At 43.6% G+C, this 25,434-nt stretch overlaps 1 protein-coding gene across 1 annotated transcript in view; it reads left to right on the top strand.

Moving 5' to 3' along the window:
• The window catches only part of PTN (pleiotrophin), a 94,688-nt gene extending 75,927 nt beyond the window's left edge, over positions 1 to 18,761 (top strand). The window contains exon 5 of the mRNA XM_044277909.1: positions 17,262 to 18,761. Within this exon, the coding sequence (XP_044133844.1) occupies positions 17,262 to 17,314 (53 nt within the window). The 3' untranslated portion in view covers positions 17,315 to 18,761. The remainder of the gene's footprint in view (positions 1 to 17,261) is intronic.
• Positions 18,762 to 25,434: the final 6,673 nt, after the last annotated feature.

Genomic DNA, 25,434 nt, shown 5'->3' with positions numbered 1-25,434 from the left:
GGGAAGATTGTCATATTGGATCACTGCCACAAATGTCTCTAGATTGGGTGAGAATAGATTAGATGTACATTTCTACATTTGTAAACAACTGAATTGTGTCCTGTAAGAAAGTATGCAGAATTCTGAAAATACTGTATCGAACACATTTCTCTGTCTTGATATTTAAGGGGGTACTCCACCCTTTTGTAAAAAATATAAGGGTTGGGGTCTACAATGTCATTAATAATACAAGTGGGGCCTTCTCAGGAATCCCAAGTTTGTCTTTATTAAAAGTACTCACCAAAGTGCCTATATCCTCTTGACTCTGAAAAAACCCTGGTTGGCCTGGTAGAAAATATATGAACTTCAAGCACTGGACATCATGAAGCTGTATAGTTATGTAATGCACCTGGATGGCACTGGGACTGGTACTGTAGGAAGGCAATATCTAATACTTGTGAGTCAGGCGCTTATGGATACACTGTGACTGATAGTTATGGGAACCTTGTGGTTGACTTTGTGTGACTTTGTAGTTGACATTTATCAGAAATGTGTGGATGGTGCCTATGGAGACATTGGCATTTATGGGACAATTTGATTGACACTGCGATAGGTCCATTGTTACTGGCAGTCTATGGGGGCTTATTCGGAATATCTGAAAAACAGGCATTTACAGCATTAGTCCCAGGGTGGAAATGTTGGGAAGTACATAGGCATAAAGATAAGAGAAAAACTATGGTTGCCTACATCCAATTCTATGGGGGAGCTTAGGAGCTACAAATCTTTGCGTAAAGGGATATTTCCACCTTAGTCGTTTATGGCATGTGTCTCATGGATGTGGCTCTCACCTCTCGGACACCACATCTGTCTCCAGAACAGAGGTCCCAAGAGTATTCAGGCAGAGAATAAATGAACAGTTGGTCACATGAATACGAGTCAAAGGAAGCAACTGAGCATGATTACTTAGCTAACTCCCCTAGACATGAACAGGGAGCCCCATATTCTCTGTCCTGATATGGTGGTCCTATGGCAGCCATGGTGGTCTTACGATGAGGGATAGAAGTCGGGGGATATCCGTTGTAGAGACACGTATGGGTCCCAGAGTTGTCTTGGATGGGAATATGTCTTTAAGCTCCTAAACTCCCTCTAGTTGTGAAGTCAGGTAGCCAGAATGTTATCATTTATGTCTATGCATGTATTACATTGTGATCTCCTTAAATGTCTTACAAGATGTCTAAAGAAATAAATATTTTACCCTTCAGTGATCACCTATACACCTTTTTACGGCGGTCACTAAGGGGCCTTAGGCTGGGCCACCACTTTTTTATGGTGAGGAGCGGTGGCCCGGCTCTCGTGAGAGCTGCGCTCCTGCTCTAACAGTCCGGACCGGCAGGAGTGCTGATCCGGGCAATTTAACGCTTTACATGCCGCAGGCAATGGTGCCCGCCGCATGTAAAGCGCTGACAGAGGGAGTAGACTCCCTCTCTCTCCCATCGGCACCACGCAAATGCGATCATGGGTTGCTGATGTGTTCTGATATAGGCCCCAAACCAGCCATGAGTATTTTCCAGCAGGCTGTGCCTCTCTGGCGCAGCCTGCTGGTCAATGTCAGTAAAGCACTGACATTAAAATGCAATGCACTATAGGCATAGTGCATTGTATTTTGAAAGCAATCAAAATGTTGTCTGTTATAGCCCCTTTGTAGGACTATTAAGTGGTTAAAAAAAGTAAAAAAAAAAAAAGATTTATTAAATAAATAAAAGTCCAGAAAAAAAGCACTCTTTTGCAATATAATAAATTGCAAAAAAAAATATTATCTCCCCCATATGTTTGGTATTGCTGTGTCCATAACGACCCTTACAACATAAATATTATGTAAATCATACCCTTTGGTGAATGCCGTAAATAAATACATAAATAAAAATACAGAATTGCTCATTCATACTTAGTTGCCACTGCAACAACGTTATAATAAGTGATCAAAAACTCCAAAATGATACCAATGAAAACTACAAGTCGTCCTGCAAAAATCAAACTCTCATACAACTCTATAGAAAGAAAAAGAAAAAAAGTTATATGTCTTGGGAAGCAGCGATACAAAAATATTTTATTCCTTTTAGAAGAAAGGAATTTTATTGAACAAAAGAAGAAAAAAACTGAAAAAAAACTATATGTATTTTGTATCACTGTAATCATACTAACCTAGAGAATAAAGCTATTATGTTATTTATACTGAAAAATGAACGCTGTAAAAGTTATAACGTATAAACTCAGTGGCAGTATTGCTGTTTTTACCATCTTCTTATCAGAAAGAGTTAATAAAAGTTAATCAGAAAGTTATGTGTACCCAAAATAGTGCATTAAGACTACAACAAGCCCTCATACAGCTATATGGACCGAAAAATAAAAAAGTTATAGCTCTGGGAAGGCAACAATGAAATAAGGAAGAAAACCGCTTGGTCAGTAAGGCACAAAACAGGCTGGTCACTAAGGGGTTAAGCAATAGGCAGCCTCCTGAGCATGTATGTCTCATAGTCCATGTTGATTAATACAACTTTAACTAGGAATGCTTCTTTCTATACCACTTACACACATTCAATGGCCACCTTTATCTACAGCTGTTAAATATGTTAGACAAAGGCCTCATGCACACGACTGCAAACCCCGAATCCGCAAAAAACGGACGGAACGGGCGGCTCATTGTAGGATTGCCTATTCTTGTCCGCAAAACGGTCAATATGTTATATTGGACGTATGCACATGGAGAGCTGGCCACATCTTTTGCGGCCCCATTGAATTGAATGGATTTGCACCCGAGCCGCAAAAACTGCGGCCCGGATGTGGACCCGAACAACGGTCGTGTGCATGAGGCCATAGATTGTCCGGAATGTATTTTTTTCCAGTTTGTTTATCACACTTAGGCCTCATGCACACGACTGTTGTTCCATTTTTCGTGATTTTCTGCGACCCATTGACTTTCAATGGGTCCATTGAAAACTCGGCTAATGCACCGCTTGTCATCCACGTCCGTGATCCGTGGTTCCAGCCCGTAAAAAATATATAACCTGTCCTATTTTTTTCACGGAAAACGGTTTGCAGACCCATTCAATGTGACTGTGAAAAAAACGCTGAGGCACACAAGATTGTCGTCCGCTTCCGTTTTTTTCCTATCATTTGCATGGCAAACTTGACTTAGATTTTTTTTTTTACTTTCCTTCATGTCTGGAGATCCTCCAAAAATAAAGGAAGACACACGGAAACTAAAACGGATCACGGAACAACGGAACCCCATTTTGCGGAACGGAACACAACAACGGTCGTGTGCATGAGGCCTTAGCCTTATGAATAGAATTTGCCTTGCGCACAGCAATGGGAAAGCCCTGTGCCCTGACTTCATGCCAAATGCCAAGGACTTGTTCAAGCAGTACAGATACACTGAGGAAGGGGCATAAAGAGAAGCATGTTTGCGCCCCTAGATCTCCAAAAAGTGTTTTGCAGGGAAAGAGAGAGCGCTGTCCATTACAGAGCACCTCCTACATGGCTCTTTATCAATTCCCTCACCATCATGGCAGTTTCTTTGGCAGATGATAACATTCCAGGAGATCTGAGAATCATTTGAACAATCCATTACACACATTGTAGTGGACAGTAGGATCATGCTCAACCATATGTTGGAGGGTGAAAAGGAAAGCTGAATCAGCTCGACCACTTGATTCGGAGAGACCTGTGCACGGAGCCCGGAGCAGGCCATATACCATTCAAGAGGAAAAAATCCAGCACTCTATGTCTCCAAATAAAAAACTAAATGTAATAAAGGTCATTAAAAATACATATGAGCACATAAGCCATGACTGGTCTACGCGTTTCAAACTCAAAAATTCTTAGTAAAGATTAGGAACATTCACCGAAATAACCATGATATACAAGAACAAATATACTATACTATACAGTGCTTAGGTAGCAGTGCCACACAATGTCTAAGTAAATACCACCATACAATACTCCAGATAATATCAAGAAAGACCAAATAACCTGCTTCATACATCAAGAGATCGAATAACAGCGCTGTTTAATGACTAAATAATACTACTCTACCTTTAATATTAAGACTCATATGTCATATGTCAAACCTTGAGTGCCAGACAGTGTCGACTGGGTTTCCTTGGTCCCACCAGAAGATATTATTCTTGGGACTCACCAACCCCAATATCATCAATAAAGTCTAGGTTTTGAATCATAGAAATATACTTTAGTGGCAAGTTATTGGTTCCAAAGGCAGCACCAATTTTTTTCCTGGACCACTATGGTATTGGAAATCCTCTGGTAGGCCAGTCTGCCACTGGTGCCAGACCATCAGTGGTACCCTCATCTGGGATGATGTGCACTGTGTGACTGTATATCCCCATAACCTTACTGCAGTAGGATAACCTGTTATTTTCCTTTTAACCCTTTTTGCGCAATGTCACTTAAAGCACTGTATGTCACATTTTTGTATGTGCAAAGCCCTTTAACTTCCAGATGAGAAAAGAATCATTAAACTGATAATATATCTTGCTGATCATTGCCGATATTATATCCTTCTTGCAGTATATGTAAACTAACTGGGATGCATTTTGATTAACTTTTATTTACTATAAACCTATTTATCCCATATGGTGAACGTCATAATGAGGAAAAAAATTAAAATGGCTGATTTGCTGTTTTTTCTCGCTTCACCACCCAAAGAAATTGAATAAAAAGTGAACAAAAAAATCCTACACACTCCAAAATGGTATCATTGAAAACCCCACAAAAAATTACCCTCAGCTCTACAGATGGAGATTTTTGAATCTGAATAGAAAAATAAAAAAGTTATGGCTCCAGAAAGGCAGGGAGTTCAAAATGAAAACGCAAAAATGGAAAATCCTCATGTCCTCTAAGTGTTAAAATGGAGACTGTGTACATTTTAAAAGCATCAGGTGATGTGAACTGTGCAGCCTGTGCCTTTAAGAATTTGGACAAAGAGCTAAAGAGAAAGAGAGAAAGAGAGAGGAGATTATCTGGGCCTAAGAGCTGCATTAGCGAATCTCAATGTTTAGTGCGGAAGCTCCGGATAATCGTTCCGTTTTGACAGTCACTCGTTGCCATTTACTTTCATGGTGTCAAAGGAGAAATCCACAGCAGTGGAGAGACTGTGGGTGCAGGTGCAGTGTCTGAGCTCATTAACCAGAAGCAGGGTGCATTACATCTTAATAATAATAATGTATATAAACTAGAGACGCCCCTGCTCAATGCCTGTAAGGGTCTGTTCACATTGCCGCAGTGCTCTGTTATGTCAGGGAGTCAGTGGGAGCAGCGTTGCAAGTAGACAGAGTTGTCAGCTTCCAGTGCCAGAGCTATTGCCAAACAGCTGATCAGCGGGGGTGAGGGGTGTCAGACACGCACCTCATCAATCAGCTAGTAATGGGCACTACTTTATAAAATCTGGACAAACCCTTTAATTGTGGCTGTGATTCATAGTTAGGCCCCCTGCACATGAACGTGTGCTTCCCATTGGAGTATTGCGGACCGCATTTGCGGATCCGCATTACACGGGTGCCGTTCCGTGGGCATTCCGCATCACGGATGTGGACCCATTCACTTGAATGGGTCTGCAAATCCGGAGATGCGGAATGGTGCGGAGCGGAAGCACGGAACGGGACCCTAAGGAAGCACTGAGGAGTGCATCCGTGGGGTTTCGTCCCGTACTTCTGTTCCGCAAAAAGATAGAACATGTCCTATCTTTTTGCGGAACGGCCGGATCGCGGACCCATTCAAGTAAATATGTCCACAATCCGCTGCGGCTGCCCCACGGACTGCGCTCATGCATTGCGGCCTGCATTTTGCGGGACGCAGCAGGACCACGGGGTGCACATGTTCGTGTGCAGGGTGCCTTAACACCACAACAAGAAAGGCCATGTCCTTTCCTAGTGCAGTGTCTGGACAAATGTCCCTGGAAACCGTGGCAGGTGCCTGCTTACGGTTAAGCTCCATTCAATGTGAGCACATGGATCCACGGCATTCAAACCAAAAAACTGTGGCAGAGACCACAGAGGTTCCTGCCACGCAGGACACAGCGGATTCTGCATTTACAAAATCCGCCATGTGAGCTAGCCCTTGGAGATCCTTTATATGCAGTATTACAGAAACGGCTTATGAATTCTGCTAGAAAATTCAACATTCAATATTGTCACAAACTATGCGTTCCCGTTACCTAAGATGGCTGCATTGGTCGGACATTGTAATGTGAATGAGCACAATCATAGCCCAGCTTTCAATTCTTACTCTGGTTAGAGATGAGTGAATCTTCCAAGATTTCGGATTTGTCTAATCTTACAAAAAGTTGGGTTTGTGTCCGAATCTATTCGTTCCGAACTAATGTTGTTCCTATTGCCCTGGAAATTGGTATACAGCCCCCTCTAGTCCTCTAAAACAAAGATTTTTATGAAAAGCTCCTATCTCGATTCGTTAATTTTTTCATTTTCCCTCGCCCGTCCCCTCGGTCTGATACAGCGTCAGGTGTACCTGTAACTACTTTTATTTACTGCGGTTATTGCTTGGCCACATCTGACACTATTGATTGCTTATGTGCTGGGCTCCGTTTTACAAGATTTGTCTGAATTGAACCAGAAAAGATTAGGGTTCTATCCAGTGTCTAAAAAAATTGGAGATTCGGAACGAATCTTCGAATCTGCGAATAGATACGCTCATCTCTAGTTCTGGTAAAATAAATGCTTTGCAGCGATTGGTTGATCTTCATAAATAGTGATGAGCGAACTTCTGTTTTAAGTTCGGCGTCTAAAGTTCGGCTTCCGGTTAGCGGAGAATCCCGATATGGTTCCCGATATGGATTCCGACTTCCGTTGTGGTCCGTGGTAGTGGAATCAATAATCGGCCATTATTGATTCCGCTACCACGGACCACAACGGAGGTCGGAATCCATATCGGGAACCATATCGGGATTCTCCGCTAACCGGAAGCCGAACTTTAGACGCCGAACTTAAAACAGAAGTTCGCTCATCACTATTCATAAACTGTATATCACATTGTTTATATGTGACACATTGATAGGTGTCTTGTGTGCTGATAGCAACCAATCTGAGCTCAGCTTTCATTTCTTAAAGTGCTCTGGTAAAATGAAAGCTGTGCTGTCATTGGTTGCTATGGATATTGAATACAGCTTTTCTTTCAGGCAGTTTTTTTGTTAATTGCACTTGATGATGTAATTGTTTCATGTATTTATTGGACTCTGGGGTGTTGCAGCTTCTTTGATATTTGACTGTATGTGACTCCTGATGCTGTGTTCTCATAGTGCTGCCTCTTTCTATCTTTATTGATACATAGCTGGTATTCCCAAATTCGTAACCTCTCCAATAACAGAAAAAGTTATATGTATCCCAAAATGCAGTGAGGCAAACAGAAAAAAAATCCCATGTCATTAAAAGGTTAACAGCACTGGAATTTGAGTTTACTTCTATAGCTAAAAGATATTATTGGGGTCATTTATTAACCCTGGGTTCACACCTGAGCGTTTTACAGCGCGTTCAAACGCGCTGTAAAACGCTCAAGACATGAAATCCAATGCTTCCCTATGGGAATGGTTCACACCTGGGCGTTTTACAGCGCGTACGAACGCGCTGTAAAACGCTTGACGCTCAAACAAGTACTTGAGCTTCTTTGGGGTGTTTTGACGCGCGTTTGTGGCCATAGGACACTGCAGTCAATGACACAAACGCGCGTCAAACGCGCGTTTACTATTACAAAAAACGCGCATAAAAACGTGCGACAAAAACGCGCGTAAAACGCGCGTTTGCGCAACGCTCAGGTGTGAACCCAGGGTAAGACAATTAGACCAGCGTCTTGGCTACTTTCACACTAGCGTTCGGCTGTCCGCTGGTGAGCTCCGTTTGAAGGGGCTCACGAGCGGACCCAAACGCTTCCGTCCAGCCTTGATGCAGTCTGAATGGAGCGGATCCGCTCAGACTGCATCAGTCTGGCGGCGTTCAGCCTCCGCTCCGCTCGCCTCCGCACGGACAGGCGGACAGCTGAACGCTGCTTGCAGCGTTCGGGTGTCCGCCTGGCCGTGCGGAGGCGTGCGGATCCGTCCAGACTTACAATGTAAGTCAATGGGGACGGATCCGTTTGAAGATGCCACAATATGGCTCAATCTTCAGGCGGATCCGTCCCCCATTGACTTTACATTGAAAGTCTGGACGGATCCGTCCGAGGCTATTTTCACACTTAGCTTTTATATGCTAAAATAATGCAGACGGATCCGTTCTGAACGGAGCCTCCGTCTGCATTATTATGAGCGGATCCGTTCAGAACGGATCCGATCGAACGCTAGTGTGAAAGTAGCCTTAGATGTCGGTCTTAGTACCCCTGCATTGGTGCTTGTTGCCGGCCTCTACATAATTTCGGCGCATCCAACATCGGGCCTAATAGCGTTAAATCTACGCCAGCTCCCCTGCTGGCGTAGATTTAGATAATTTTCTATGCAAAAACTGGCATAGAAAATGATAAAATAGACGAGTCTGCTGGCCTGCCCTCTTCTCTGCCCATGCCATGCACCCTTTTTAAACTGCCGTACGTGATGTGGAAGGGGTACAAATCAGCTTTGCGACCGAATCTGCGACAGATATAAGCAAAAAAGAGGCATATATCTAATCATAAATTAACCCCTATGTATTTTCAACCTAGCAAAACAATCTTCTGTTCCTGAACAGAAATCATCAACATGCTGCTGTTGACTGATTTTGTTACTATCTGCTTCCTATTAGTTTCATTGCACAGGGGTGTAGAGGAATGAATCGACTGTGGGTCTCATTGGCTCATTACCCTAATTCTGATACTAATCAGAAGAGTTGCAGATCCGTCAACATCAACTTGTTGACAATTTCCATGTAGCAAAAGAGAATATTTCCTCACTACACGAGTAAAAACGAAGTAAAATATGTGAGTGACATTACAGAGACGCTAGAGATTATATTTGCTTCACAGTGACAGACCGTAGATGCAAACAAAAGTAAAGCCCCCACCTCTTAATTCTTGAAAAGAAGAAGTGTCTATATCTCTGATTGCATAGTGTTTTCAACCATTTCTGTAGGAAGCAAATTGTGAATGGTTGAGGAGATAAGACTCTTTATGGAGACTGTCCTGTCTCAGAGCCCTAACGTACAAGATAGGATCAGCAGAGCGACTGCTATAACAGAGTCCCAGGGGAGCGCAGCAGACAGCATTTTCATAATGTTCATTTCATAGGCTGTCTACAATGGTTGCTATTATTTCCTTGGTCAGGCCAGAAGGCTTCTACATGAGGGGAGGGCAGGAGAAGAATAGGGGCGATGAAACCTTGTATGTGGCTTTATTGTATGTCCAGTTATTTTTAGAGGGCTTGTCATGTGGAGCTTACAAAGACACAATCGAAATCCACAAAATCCCCCCCCCCCCCCGTCACGAAAAGAATCAGCAATTGATTGCTGATAAAACCTCACCCTTGTACACAGGCCATGCCCCACAAATGCCAAATTGCCCTTATTTACACTAGAGTGAATCTTTTAATACTGGCAGCAGACCACCATGATAAACACAGCACCAACTAAGCGTCACATATAAACACTGCCAGCAGAGTGCCCCCTTACATACAGTGCGAGGAGACTGCCATGATAAACACAGCACCAACTAAGCGTCACATATAAACACTGCCAGCAGAGTGCCCCCTTACATACAGTGCCAACAGACCGCCATGATAAACACAGCACCAACAAAGCGTCACACATAAACACCACCAGCTAAATGCCTCCTTACTAATGGTGCAAGCAGCATCTCATTATAAACACAGCACCATTGCAGCGACCCAGGAGGAGCCAGAGAAGAGGATGGGAGTGGTGGTGGCTCTGGCTGTAACAGTCAATCACAGTGGCTTTATAGGTACAAGGTAGGGGGTGTGGAGTGCAATGGCCAGTGTATGGTGTAGGAGCCCACAGGTAGTAGAACAAATGTCTCTCTTTATACAAGTGCAAAATGGGGGTTGTAGTATATCCAATTATAGCAGACATAGTTCCAACTGTACACAGTACAATTCTCTCCTCGGATGGCGATGTATGGATTTGGGCAAGAATGGGCGTTAAGGCCCTCTTCACTCTCTATCTGTCTCAAGTCTCTTCCAACAGAATCTGTGATGGACAATAGTACTCATGTAATAATGGGTGTAGTGTCCAAAGGCATGTCTGGTCAGGACATGTCCAGGTGCGAAGGTTGTCTTAACAGTGTCCCTCACTGCAGCAAAGTCTAAATGGCTGTAGTAGCAGGTTACCTTCCTGACTCCTGCTTGGCCATGCAGATTACATGTTTTTCTTTATCTTACTCGCTTTCTCGCTCTCTCTTCCTGTAGATCTTGCTTCAGTCTCTGAAGCTTTGTGGGTCTAAGGAGAGGGAGCATGAGGCAACAGGTTCTTCTCTCTCTAAACTCTCCCTAGAACAACCTCAGGCCATGAGTAGAGCCAGACAACACCTAGCTTCCTACAAGGGCTGAGCCAGGATTGTTAACCCTGGCTGTACAATCCATACATGGCTATACTGGGTGCAATACATAGCATGCCAAGACATGGCATAACATTATATTAAATAACATTAAATAACAAACCATTTGCAGATACGCCCTTCACTGGGGTGCTGCACCTAGCAAACTGTCACACATAGACACTGGCAGCAGAGTGTCCCCTTACAAGACAGTGCCAGCAGACTGCCATAATAAACACAGGCACCAGCAAAGTATACAGTACCCCAAAATAGGGTACTTGCAAGCTGTTCTTGTTCATGTAATGTTATGCATGAATCAATTGGAGTTAATAATACTGACTCTGCCCATGTAGGAAGTTAGCTAATGGACTCCCTTAGCTCAGAGTGTAGTGTGCTAGTGGGGGAAGTGAGAGGGAGCTACATGTGCTCACTCCTCCTAGAACTAGACCTTCATCCCAGACAATCACTATCTCTGAGAAAACCATATGCACTATACAGTATTCCAGGAAAAGAGGAATGCACACGCCCATTGCCTGGCCGGACCCATATTGCGGCATTCACTTGAATGGGTCTGCAATCCAGGAGGTATGGTGCGGTGCAGAACAGAGGCACAGATCAGAAGCCCACAGAAGCATTGTGGAGTTCTTCCATGGGTTTTCTGTCCGTGCCTCTGCACTGCAAAAAAGTTGTGCATGCACTGCTTTTTTTCACTGCGGACCTGTCGGATGGCAATAGCGGACCCCATTCAAGTGAATGGGTCCTGCGTCCACATATATGATCGGTGCCTGTGCATTGCAGACCACAATTTGCAGTCCGCAGCATGGGCCTGGCTGGCACACATTTGTGTGCATGAGCTCTCAGGCCGATAGGGACTTTACTGCAGTGAGAGGGACACCCTTCAAACTTGGACACGGTCTGGCCCACTGTATCTTAATCCTGTATCCCCCAGCTCGGAATTACAGCCACCAATGCGAGAGTAATATTGCCAGCCTTAGATTCTGCACAGAGACTCTTGGGAGCGATGGAGGACAGAGCACTACAATTCCCATCCTGGCCTATACACATACATTCCTAACTGGAAATATATGAACTGTCAATTTCTTGGAACTGCGTTTTGATATTGTTGTATGTACTACAACTACCATTCTGCACTTTAGTAGAGAGTCTTGTTCATTTTCTACAACTGGCCTGGTTACTGACTCCAGCACCATTCACCAGCCACAGTACTTATACCTCCTGCCTTGCACCTGTATAACACCTTATAACACCAAGGTCACCCCAACTACTATCAGGCAAGAGCCTAAACATCAAGGTGTGCCCTGAGGGAAGAAAGGGTACACCCTCCTATCACTGCCCCGGGCCTAAGGAGCATTGGTGTGAGGATTGCTACTTTTAATAATTATTGCAGCAAGAGTCACTACCACTCCCATCTTCCGTTCCTCCAAGGTTTGCAGCAAGTGTCCCAAATAAAGCACCAGCAGAATGCCCAATTGTAACAGTGCCAGCAGACTGCCTTCATGAACACAGAACAAATAAGGTGCCCAAAGCGATTCCAGCAAAGTGCCTCCTGATAAACAGCGCCAGCAAAATGCCTTCATAAGAATAGCACCAACAAGGTTTCCACATGAACACTACTGGCAGAGTGCCTCCTTATAAAAAGTGCCAACAGACAGTCTTCATAAACACAGCACCAGCAAAGTGCCCCACATATTCAGTGTCAGCAGAATCCCTCTTATAAACAGTGCCAGCAGATTGCTTCCAAAAACAGCCTTGCTGGCAAATTTAATGCACATAAACAGTACCAGCAAAGGGCTTTACATACACAATAGGGTCCATAAAGTATGTCACATAAACAATAGTGACAACAGAATGCCCCTCATGAAAACTGCCGGAACGTTTGCCACATAATCAATGTTAACAGAGTGCCCCAAAAGCAGTTTCAGAAAAAGTGACCAGTTTTGCATTTCCCTTCACACAACATAAGAATTTAAGGACACAATGTTGTCTGTCTTTTGCTTCCACTAGGGGGAGCTCACTGCATACATATGCAAAAAGCTTGAGGCTTGCCTGTTCCAGCAGGAGTAGGTATGATCTCAAGAAAATAGCACTAGTAGTGGGAGAATCATATTCAGTGTCACATAGACCTTCAGGGCACATTTACAAAATTTGTAATAACCCTACTGCACCGTTTATAACATTGATGGCTTCTTATGTGGTAGAGGAGCCTTTAGGCACCCTCAAGGCACCAGGACTTGGATGCAACTACTACTTCTGCTCCCCCTATAGCAAGTTCCATGCTGTAAGTTATTAAAGTGGTCTAGTACGGATCTCTCACATGATTAATTTATACCCAAGGGTCTAGTCACGCGTCCATAAGTGTTTTGCGGTCCGCAAATTGCGGATTCGCAAATCATGGATACCGGCCGTGTTCGTTCCACATTTTGAAATGAATTGGTCCTCACCCGTTCCGCAAAATAGTGGAACGGATGCTGACCCAGAACTACGGATGTGTGAATAGACCCTAATGGTAACAAGGGGACATCCTCTACATCTAGAGCAGTGATATTAAACTCACGGCCCTCCAGCTGTTGCAAAACTACAACTCCCATCATGCCTGGACATCCTACAGCTATCAGAGCATGCTGGAAGTTGTAATTTTGCAACAGCTGGAGGACCATGAGTTTGACATCCATGGTCTAGAGGGAAGGAGGTGGTTTCCCCATCAACACAGAAGAGGATTCTTTATGGTAAGAGCAGTGAGACTATGGAACTCTCTGCCTGAGGAGGTGGTGATGGTGAGTACAATAAAGGAATTCAAGAGGTTCCTGTATGTATTTCTGGAGAGTAATATTACAGGTTATAGTTACTAGATTTCTGGAGAAGGTTCCATGATCCAGGAAGATTTGGAGTCATGAAGGGATTTTTTTCCCAAAATGAAGAAAATTGGCTTCTACCTCTTGAGGTTTTTTTTTTTTTTATTCCTCTGGGTCAACTTTGTAGAATAATAAGACATTTTTCAGCCTTTACGAGCCACATTGCTATGTTGCAGTCCCATATTTGTGGCTAGAACAAATACCCATTCACGTGTTCAATAGCTTAAAGGTCTAGTCTATGTAACAATGCCGCACTGTGCATATATAGCACAATTACTTCTGTACGCACAGATATGTTCACTTCACGTCCAGCCTGGTTCTATAATTAAATTCTAACCTTGGCTTCCACTCAGTCCTGGAAAAAAAGGTCCCTTTGTCATATACAGATGTCGTTTTTACAGTGGAGCACAATCACCTCCCCTCCCCCGTATCTTATCCCGGGGCCCACCTGTTATACAGCGCCATTGACCTAGAACCATTATGGTTTCTTGTTTCCACGTAAAGCTAGAGACTGTAATGAATTTATGTAGCCCCATGGGGTCACCTTTGATGTGTGCAGGGAATGAGATGCATTATTCCTACCCTGGTACGACAAGGGGGGCCGAGGCTAAATAAGTTTTGTATGGATGCCCAGGAATAAGACAATGGCTTATTATTGAGAGAAGAAGATGGAGAAGTCGCTGAATCGAGGTTGGCAGCCGCTCGGCTGTAATGTGAAAAATCTCCGCTGCTCAGCTATGCACCTGATAACGACAGGAGATTATTTTAGGCACAGATCTGGAGGAAATGCTGCTACATGGGCAGTGCAACATTCCATGAAATTTAAGTGCTTTTTGTAATTGAAAGCCTGGCAATCAAATAGCGTTGCGTGAGGGGGGAGTGATAGGAGCAAACAACAAAAAGCAATAGATTTGCCGCTTCCACTGAGAGCACAAAATGAGGCTTAAAAGTCAATTCCCTAGTATAATAAAAAAAACTATTGCGGAAAGTATCCCATTATCTTGTAACATTGTGGGAAAATATAACATGGGCGCTGTGCGTAGCGGGGTGTTTAAAGGGGAGGTATAGGGCTCAGATTTATTGCGGGTTTACTGTCAGCAGTTTTCAGATTGTCTACTTCCTACCTAACTCAATTTGCAAGCCATAGATTGTTAGGGAAACCATCGGCAATACCGTTGTACGGCTGAAAGTATTTTCAGATTGTTCCGCCAGTTAACAGGTGATGTGAATAAAAACTTTGCATTGAGCAATTACTGTTTAAAGGTGTACTCCGTGATATATATATATTGATGGCGCATCCTCAGGATACGTCATCCATATCAAATCAGTGAAGGTCTGACTCCTGAGTCCCGCTGATAAGCTGTTCGGCTCACTGGAGCTCTGGTGAGTGCAGCGGCCCCCTTCCAGTTTAAAAAGCACAACACCGTCCATTTAATAGCAGTGCTTGGTATTGCAACTCAGCCACATTCACTTGAATGGGACTGAGCAGCGCCTAGGCCATGTGACTGATGAACATGACGTCACTGGCCTATGGCCTCTTCGTGCAGCTGATCAGAATGGGTGCCAGGAATCAAACCCCCACCGATTTGAAATTGATAGCCTGTCCTGTAGATAGACCATCAATATCAAAATTCTGAAGAACCCCTTTAAAGGGGTTTTCCGATAGTTTTTTACTGATGACCTATCCTCTGACCATTCAACATCGGGGAAGTGAATGTAGATGAGCTGCAATACCCAGCACAGCCTCTATACAATGTACGGCCCTGTGCTTGGTGAGCTGCGAGAAGGCTGCAGCTTACTGTGAGTGCCGCTGCCCTCTCTCACAGCTGAATGGTGGGGGTCCTGGGTGTCGGACCCCCCACCGATCAGATACTGATGACCTATCCAGAGGATGGAAAAAAACACTAGTTGAGAACAGCACCAACGTACCATGTAGACTTTCACAGGAATGCATCAGCCCATCCGTGACCCCAGATCCACACAATGGTCATTAGATCACTATTCCAATCAAAGTTGACGGTAGCATAACCATTAGAAGTTCTTTATTCATAATTGGTCCATAGAAAAATGTGCAAAAAAGCCAAAGAAAGTGCAACGTTTCAACTACATAATAGTCTTTTTCAAGCATAATGTGAAGTGGACATTAGAAGTTTATAAAGTGTATATAGCACCTCCCCCAATATCCCTATACCAGTAAAGCGTGCAGATTCATCACCTTGGATTGGAATACTATCCAGAGGCTAAGTCATCAGTTAAAAAAACTCAGTTAAAAATCAGTAAAAAAAAACGTTTATGCATTTCTCTTGAGTCCAAAATGTACGACTTTTTCAGCTTCTTGCCACTTCTGTGAAATGGTGAGGAAAGGGGTGAGGCTTAGTGGGAGGGACGGGGTTTCCTGACATCCGCCTTATTGACTGTAACTTCTGCCAGAAACTGGCGCAAGACTAGAGTAGACTTGAATTTGTGGCACACAAAGTGGCTATAGAAACACGAAGAAGGGTGGAGGTGGGGAAGAGAAGTATTGGGCCAAAGTTTTTGCTAATTTCCTAGGGCCTTTGGTCCACTTAATCCACCACTGCAGCCAATAGGTCTATGTGTAGCCTCGGCCGGTTATAATGACTGAAATAACAGTTTCTGGGCAAAATGAAGCGGTGACTTAATCATCAATGTTACCTGGAGTGGCTGTGTGAATCAAGTTTTCTGTCACTAGTTTATACTTCCCTGAGATATGGCACCATAAACCTGGTGACATATTCTCCTTAACCCTTACAGGTCCATAGAGCTTTAGGTATAAAAAAGAGCTCATACTGCATACAGTATATAGAAAGTAATAAAATAAAAAAATCACAAAAACCATCAAAACCAGGGTAAATAAAACCAGCGAAGGAAGGAAGTGCAGAAGAGAGCGCAGCCAGTCATGACCCGCTTCCTCCAGTGGCTGCCTGCTGCTTTCTTCCTCGTGTAGCATGGCAATGATGAGTGACACAACATCCAGAATTCAAAGCAGATCCATCCCCTTAAAGGCCTCTTTGTGATCTGACTTCTCCGCTCTCTCTGAGCCCTCATACGTTTCACGCGGTCACAGTCGATGGATTGCTGAAAACAGGCAGAATTAATGGCGTCCCCTTCGTTGCCCACCTGTCATCTAACCGTATGGGGGCCACACAGCAAGTCAAGAAATACATATTTATTATATTCTTCAGACGGATACGGAATATGACCAGCTCCCTCCGTCTGCATTAATGATCACAGTGGACTGTATAATGCATGCACTTACCTGCGGCAGAGGCTCCCAGCTGGAAATTTCTGTTATGCAATTCTCGGTCTTTATAATAGAGGCAATTCTCTGCATACCCAGTATAAAGATCTCCCACATCACCATGCAGTGTGGCACCCTGCTCATTTTTCATTTCCTGGTTTATGAATACAACATGAGAATCACAGTAAAGACTGACACTCAAAAATAGTACAAAAGAGAAGAGCAATTCTACATAATTCTGTGTGCCTTATCACAGTTCTCCTTCCCCTTACTGCCTCTGATAATGCTCTACACCATCAGGGATGTTGACATTAACCCCTTTACTACATTAGACCAACAAACATCCTGATATTAATTCCTTCCTTGGCCTAGATCACCAGGGATACTGATATTAACCCCTTCTATAGCTGTATTTGGCTGGTATTTTTGGTAGTAAAGATTATAACCATCTTCTGTCCATCCATGCTATGGAACTGTAAGCCTTCCATGTTCAGCCATTTTTGTTCCTCCATGAGGCACTTTCTTTTTACTAGTTTTCATACATCTAGCCTATTGCCTTTAAAAGATCTGACCAGTTCATAATAACTTGCAGCTTTTGTTGTGTCTCACAGAGTCTAAAAAGAAGAAAAAGGAAGGGAAGAAGCAGGACAAGATGGTGGACTGATAGCAAATATGGAAGCCCATCAAGAAGACATCTGGGGGCACTGGTGCCGGAAGCAAGATGGCATAACAAATTATCTACCTTTCTACTTGTAGTATCGGAAGGGAAGGGGGGGAATGTACTCTGTACTTTGTAGTGTTGTTTTTGGTGGAGGGGGGCACAATTTCTTTAAAACCGTAACACTGTGCTAGATGACTGTGAAGAACAAAGTATTTACCTTTGATTAGACATGTACATAGCAGGAGAAAGGGGCAGTAGCATTTTGTAGTAATATCTCTTGGGTTTAGGGAGGATATAATTGAGACTTGGGGTGTTTATATCTTGTCAATATTATTATCATCATATGTACTGTAGACCAGGCATACCACCGGTCATTTTCCAGCAGTCTTCTCTCGTAAGTCACATTCCAATAGAAGGCCAGGTAAATGTCTTCTGACCACCATGCAAGAACTAATTGAGTTTACAAAAGTCAACTGCAACACCAATGTTGGTAGTCATATTGGGTAAAACATGATGCCACTTTTGTTGGGTCTAGAATGCTGGTCAGTGGGAATATAATTCCTGCAATTATTGCCAATTTCGTTCCAAATTTAAACATGAAAAAAGTTGAAATTATACTTTTATTTTTATTTGACCATTTAGTCCATATAGTGTACATGGAGGCAGACCAGGTCACTGATTTGGGAATATGCTGACAGTGAGGCCAGCTGCTTCACTTCTAAAGGTTTGGGTTAGATGTTAAAATTCTATTTACCTGCGACTGCCAGTAGGGGGAGCTTATACAGTATGTAAATCCATACCCAGAGAACTCCCCTGTGGGTAGGTGTAAGCAGGCAGAACCATCGAACTTGGAACAATATGTCAGAAAAACAAAGCTCTGTCCCCTAGAAAATTATAGTATTAAGTTAGCATGTCTATAAACATACACCCTTATATTCCTTTTGGGGGTACGCCCATACTGAGATGGCCCTATGATTTTTGTATATGCCTAATCCATGCACAGCAATTTAGATATACTTACCCAGTGGTCAAATTTCCTAAACTGCAATTTTGCATCATGATATATACATAGTGAAAATCAGACACAAGTGACGACTTCCAAGGCTGGACCTCATAGGGTACAGTCACATGGCAAACTCACTTTCATCAGTGGTGGTCAATGACTGCATGTTTTTGCGGTAAAATCTTGCCTGCCATTGGCTGCTGGGGTGGGTGTGGCTAGGCTGGATGCGGCCAACCATGTGGCCATAACCTTAGCTTGATGATTACAAGAAGCAGAACAACATGTGACACCGATGAACTGTGAGATTGTATAGATGACAAAGAGTCCTGATGGTCAATGTATAATCCAATGATTTAGAGCAATGAGCGCATTTAATCAACTAATCAATATGTATGTGTGTTTTATTACAAATGGGATATTTGCAAGGAAATAAACTGTTTAAAACCACATATGAGAATTGTACTATTGTTCACGCCAGGGGCGTAGCTATAGGGGGTGCAGAGGTAGCAGTCGCTATCGGGCCCAGGAGCCTGAGGGGGCCAAAGACCCTTGTGCCATATAAGAGGACACTGGTATTATAGAAAGTACATGCTGGTCAAGTTACACCTCTGGCTGGAGGGAAGGGGTTAGGTCAAGAATTTGGATTAGGTGGAGGGTTCAGTTTTTGCCTCAGGTGGCAGGAAGGCTATGTGTTTCCGTGTCCCTTGCCACAAAGTAGAGGGCCCAAGCTGAACTCTTGCACCAGGGCCCATGAGCCTTTAGCTACGCCCCTGGATCACGCTATTGGATCCACACCTATGCACGTATCTGCCGACTTTTGAGAAACTAGTAGGTGGCTTGCCCGCTGTGCTGCCCCAAAATGTTTTCCTTATGCCCCACACATTTACATAGGACATCCTCCAAAGTATTGCATATAACGCCTTTCATCACACCCCCAAATTACAGATCCCAGACTAGACCCTCTTAGTAGATACAGACCTTAGACTACAGTCAAAACCCCCGAATTAAATCCAGATCTCAGATCAGATCCTCTTAGTAGATACAGATCCCAGACCAAACCCAATAAATAAATGCAGATCCCAAATCAGATCCTGTTAGTAGATACAGAACCAAGAAAAGATCCTCTCAGTAGATACAGACCCTAGAATGGACCCCCTTGATAAATACAAACAAACCATAGACCAGAACCACTAAACAGATCCAGATTGATACAGAGCCCAGGTGAATATTTAGTCAGGATGTGGGAGATTTCCAGGAATGTTCTTCTGGGATCTTGACATCTGGGATTAGACATTTTGAGAAAGTTGACAAGTTTGCAGGGTATATCTGAAATTTGATGTCGTGTAGCATCAGGTGATATTCCTTATTCAGGAGGTTCACACTCTTTTCCACTAGGGGGAGCTCACAATACACCATTCAATTATTATCTGCCTTTACATTTAAATCACGGGTAGTGTGCTACCTGTGGCCTGCCAGCTGCTTGTTCAACTACAGCTCCCATGGTGCACTGTAGGGCACTGGTATCCATACTAAGCAACCTTTGAGTTTAGGCAAGGTTTCCCTGTATAGCAGAGTACAGTAGCAACTTGCAAAGTTTTTATTATCGAGGAATCAGGAAAATTCACTCAAGTTTAACATTCTTCTAGGAAGGGATCTAAAGACAGGTGGCAGCTTAGCATAAAGTACAGTTTTGTGGTTGACATTGGAGCAAGCCTTAAAGGGGTTCTATAGGCTGAAAGTTTTTGGGGGCAAAGTGCAGGGAAGCTAATAACATATTTTAAAAAAACTTAACTTGAATGATGCCCAGTGCAGTATCTTCTATTAATGTTCCTTGTACCATATAGTGCCCAAACAATACAGTCATACAGTGCCCAATTAACACTGTCTAATTAGTAAATTAGGCAAAGATGCTGCTTACATATAGCTGATTTCCAGAGGTATTGGCACAAGGGATTAAAGGTGCAAACTCTGGGTGTGAAGGCCATCTGAGGCAGTAGTGTCCTCTTCAGTGGTGATTGTATCGGTCACACACACGGGTTTACTCTCAAAACCTAGCGGATTCACAGCAAGAGATTGGAGGACCCACATGGGATTGAAAAGGAATGCTGGCATAACATAGAAACAGAGTACCCAGATAGTTAAAGGGGTTGTGTAACCATGACAACCCCTGTCCATAAGTCCTGTACATATGATGTTTGCATACGGCTGAAGGATCTAGTGGTTCCATTGGTCAGGGCCAGTTTATCATTGCTGCAATAGGAGCACTTTCCTCAGGCGACACTATGGACCTTTCTAAGAAGGGGGCCCTCATTTTAGATGGATTGAGTGGACAGCTGGATTCAACTGTATCCATGTTCTTAAGACATCTTTGTCATCCCTCTAAAGCCTGGCCTAAAGAAGCCAAATCTCCTGTGTGGCAATGGTGGGAGGTGGCATGGGACTGTTGGGAGGTAAGTAGAAAGGACCTGTATGGACATTTTTTTTATGCATGGGGAAAGGGGCACAGCATGGAAGCCATAACTTAACTGGTAGGCACAAAGTTGGGGCACTTTTTAGTTAGGCATTACAGTTTGGGGCATTTTTTTTTACTCACAGGACACAGCATGGGGCATTTTTTACTCAGGGGGCACAGAGTGGGGGGGTCATATCCTAATCAGTATGTACAGTGAAGTAATGTTCTTTTATTCAAGGGGCACAACAGTGATAATTTTTCATTCAGGGGCATATTTTCAAGGGGATCAGTGTAGAGAATTTTTTATTTATGGGCTACAGTATGGGTCATTTTTTGTTCTAGAAGCACAAAGTGGAGCAGTTTTTTATTCAACGGATGCAGTATGGGGCATATTTTTATTTTTATTCAGGGGCACAGTGTGGGGTATATTTTTTATTCAAGGACACATCGTGAACACATTTTTATACAAATAATCATATAAAAAAAGGGGAGTATAACAAAACAATAACAAATACAGGTGCACTCTGCAGTCTCACTAAACCCTCAAACTGATTTTAAAATTGAGAGATTAGTCAACATGTCCTACGGTGTAGAACATGTCTAAGCCCGGGCACCACGTCAAGGTTTCTCAAGTAGCCCGAGACCTAACGCTCTCCTACCTGAGCCGTATGGGCGATACCAGGAGCCAGTGGGCAAATTACAGGAGCATGAGGCCGACTCACAAACAGCTCACCAGTTACCTCCAGCATGTAACCATGCTTGCAATGGGAGGAGGGAGGAGTCTGTGAGTCCCACTCAAGACTGACTGATATGGCCCAGGCCTCACAGGTGCACCTAAATGTGGCCTGTAGATGGAAAACAGGCACATTTGAATTGGAGTTTATACACCTCCAGGAATCTATATATACAAACCAAAAAAGACAAGGTGGCATTAGCAGGAGGTGCTCAAACCCACATGCAGTCGTGCATATATATAGGGGAGCAAATCCTGCACTTGTGGCCCGTTGCTAATGGCGATCCCCAGCAAAATGCATACGGTGGAGGATGCCCGCGGCGAACCACAAGTACCACAATAGACATCTCACACAAGAAACCTTGACGTGGTGCCCGGGCTTAGACATGTTCTACACCGTAGGACATGTTGACTAATCTCTCAATTTTAAAATCAGTTTGAGGGTTTAGTGAGACTGCAGAGTGCACCTGTATTTGTTATTGTTTTGTTATATTGTTATATTGATTATGACATACGCACTTGTTACCTTGTGTGAGATGTCTATTGTGGTACTTGTGGTTCGCTGCGGGCATCCTCCACCGTATGCATTTTGCTGGGGATCGCCATTAGCAACGGGCCACAAGTGCAGGATTTGCTCCCCTGTATATATGCACGACTGCATGTGGGTTTGAGCACCTCCTGCTAATGCCACCCTGTCTTTTTAGTTTGTATAGATAGATTCCTGGAGGTGTATAAACTCCAATTTAAATGTGCCTGTTTTCCATCTACAGGCCACATTTAGGTGCACCTGTGAGGCCTGGGCCATACCAGACAGTCTTGAGTGGGACTCACAGACTCCTCCCTCTTCCCATTGCAAGCATGGTTACATGCTGGAGGTAACTGGTGAGCTATTTGTGAGTCGGCCTCATGCTCCTGTAATTTGCCCACTGGCTCCTGGTATCGCCCATACGGCTCAGGTAGGAGAGCGTTAGGTCTCGGGCTACTTGAGAAACCTTGACGTGGTGCCCGGGCTTAGACATGTTCTACACCGTAGGACATGTTGACTAATCTCTCAATTTTAAAATCAGTTTGAGGGTTTAGTGAGACTGCAGAGTGCACCTGTATTTGTTATTGTTTTGTTATATTGTTTATGACATACGCACTTGTTACCTTGTGTGAGATGTCTATTGTGGTACTTGTGGTTCGCTGCGGGCATCCTCCACCGTATGCATTTTGCTGGGGATCGCCATTAGCAACGGGCCACAAGTGCAGGATTTGCTCCCCTGTATATATGCACGACTGCATGTGGGTTTGAGCACCTCCTGCTAATGCCACCCTGTCTTTTTAGTTTGTATAAAAAAAGGGGAGTCCAGTCTCTTGGAAAAGGAAATACATTTATAAAAAGTATGCTTAGAAAGCAGTCCCAAAAATGGTTGTGATGATTCATGAAAGGTGTGGGCCTAAGTGGAAGAGGTGCTGTGTAAGGAAAAGGGCTGTGTCCACATTGAGAAAAAAATCACATGCACACTTCGCATGCCGCAATCCCCGCAGAAGCCTACCACTAAATGTTAGAAAGTGTATTATAGTATGGTGCACACTGCACCGAAAATCCCATCTGGCATTCTCCAAGTCTTAGGCCCCTTTCACACGGGCGAGTATTCCGCGCGGATGCGATTCATTTCTATGGGGCTGTTCACATAAGCGGTGATTTTCACGCATCACTTATGCGTTGCGTGAAAATCGCAGTATGCTCTATTTTGTGCGTTTTTCACATAACGCAGGCCCCATAGAAATGAATGGGGTTGCGTAAAAATCGCAAGCATCCGCAATCAAGTGCGGATGCGGTGCGATTTTAACGCACGGTTGCTAGGAGACGATCGGGATTGAGACCCGATCATTATTATTTTGGTTATAAGGGAAAATAATAGCATTCTGAATACAGAATGCATAGTAAAATAGCGCTGGAGGGGTTAAAAAATAAAATAAAAATTGAACTCACCTTAATCCACTTGCTCGCGTACCCGGCATCTCTCCTGTCTCTTTCTTTGTTGATTGCAGTCAAAGAACCTGTGGTGACATCACTCCGGTCATCACATGGTCCGTCACATGATCTTTTACCATGGTGATGGATCATGTGATGGATCATGTGATGACCGGAGTGATGTCACCACAGGTCCTGTTCCTCCACACAGCTAAGATGAAGACAGAAGGAGATGCCGGCTTCGCGATCAAGTGGACTAAGGTGAGTAACATTTTTTTTTTTTAACCCCTCCAGCACTAATTTACTATGCATTCTGTATTCAGAATGCTATTATTTTCCCTTATAACCATGTTATAAGGGAAAATAATAAAATCTACAGAACACCGATCCCAAGCCCGAACTTCTGTGAAGAAGTTCGGGTTTGGGTACCAAACATGCACGATTTTTTTCACGTGAGTGCAAAACGCATTACAATGTTTTGCACTCGCAAAGCACACGCACATTTTCCTCGCAACGCCTGTCTGAAAGAGGCCTTACTAATTGTTCCCCTGTATGTAGTAAAGGAGGACCTCATGTTGGTTCAAGGCCCCAATGAATGGACTATTCTGTACTCCTGGAACCCTTAATCTGGTCATGCTGGTAGAACCATGCATTACATTCTCTAGATGGCAATTGAGACTCGTATGCATGTTTACACCATGTTTAAGGTATTTAAAAGGGTGCCCCCATGGTTAGGGAATGAAGGGATTTATTTTCACAGGACAGTGGATGGCACGCTGTATATGGGCATTCATAAGCATATGCATTTTTACGCCATGGGTAAGGAGTGACTTCTTTCCTTAGGACAGTGGATAGCATAGTCTAAACCTGTAGAGTTGGCCCTGAGGAGTCCAATAACTTAAGTCTATAATGTCATAGAGCACAAATAAAAAATAACTGTCAGAATAGGCAGCACTGTATAGGAAGTAACTGCTCCCAAAAGAGTGCCCAGCTTGCCAATCCGAACCTAAATTCTACCAACACATTTAGTGAAAAAAAATGGCCTTATTTGGTTCAGTAGAGATGCATCTTGTTTGATGGATTTGTTGGAGTGCCACTTCCTACAATTTTTTACCGTGTACTGCATAAGTGTTTGTGCAGTGAGCCAGACCGACAGGAGAATTATGTGTGAGGTCACGGTGTGAGCAATAGGTGGGCCGAGGTAAATACAGTTTTGGTTACTCACGGTTATGGCAGTAACAAGGCACAGTTCCAAAGCATCTAACAGTGCAATACATCCCAAATGGCAGTGTACGGGCAGCAACAATAATGGAGGTTGTAGTACTCCTTCTCTCTGTTTCTCTCTATAATCTATCTGCAGAATCATAGGCAGGCAATGAGGTCCTTCTTGAATATTTCTGCAGTTTCTAGGCTGATGGGTGCATATATAAGATACGGATGGCCAAACTGACTCAAAGTGGAAGGGTGTATTAGCAATATTCCCTCTCACAGCAGCAAAGTCTCTTTGTCAAACACATGCATGATACTTAGCTGGCTTAGGCCTCATGCACACAAAGGTATTTTCATTCTGTGTCCGTTCGTTTTTTTTTTGAGGACCGTATACGGAACCATTCATTTCAAAGGGTCTGCAAAAAAAAGGAAGGTACTCCTTGTTTATTCTGTTTCCGTATGTCCGTATTTCCGTTCCGCAAAAAAATAGAACATGTCCTATTATTGTCCGAATTACGGACAAGAATAGGACTGTTCTATTAGGGGCCAGCTGTTCCGTTTCGCAAAATACGTAATGCACACAGATGTCCTCCATATTTTTTGCGGATCCATTTTTTGCAGACCGCAAAATACATACGGTCGTGTGCATGAGGCCTAACTCCAATGCACTGCTTTGAGGGTCCTAGATGTTTTAATTTCCTTCTCTATGGAGCACTTTGATGGTGCTTTCTTGGCTGTAGAAGTCTCAGAGATGGGGATTCTCTGA

Source organism: Bufo gargarizans, chromosome 2 (assembly GCF_014858855.1).
Source record: "Bufo gargarizans isolate SCDJY-AF-19 chromosome 2, ASM1485885v1, whole genome shotgun sequence".
Taxonomy (NCBI): Eukaryota; Metazoa; Chordata; class Amphibia; order Anura; family Bufonidae; genus Bufo; species Bufo gargarizans.
The sequence above is the reverse complement of the archived record's forward strand: the minus strand, read 5'-3'. Positions and strand labels throughout refer to the sequence as shown.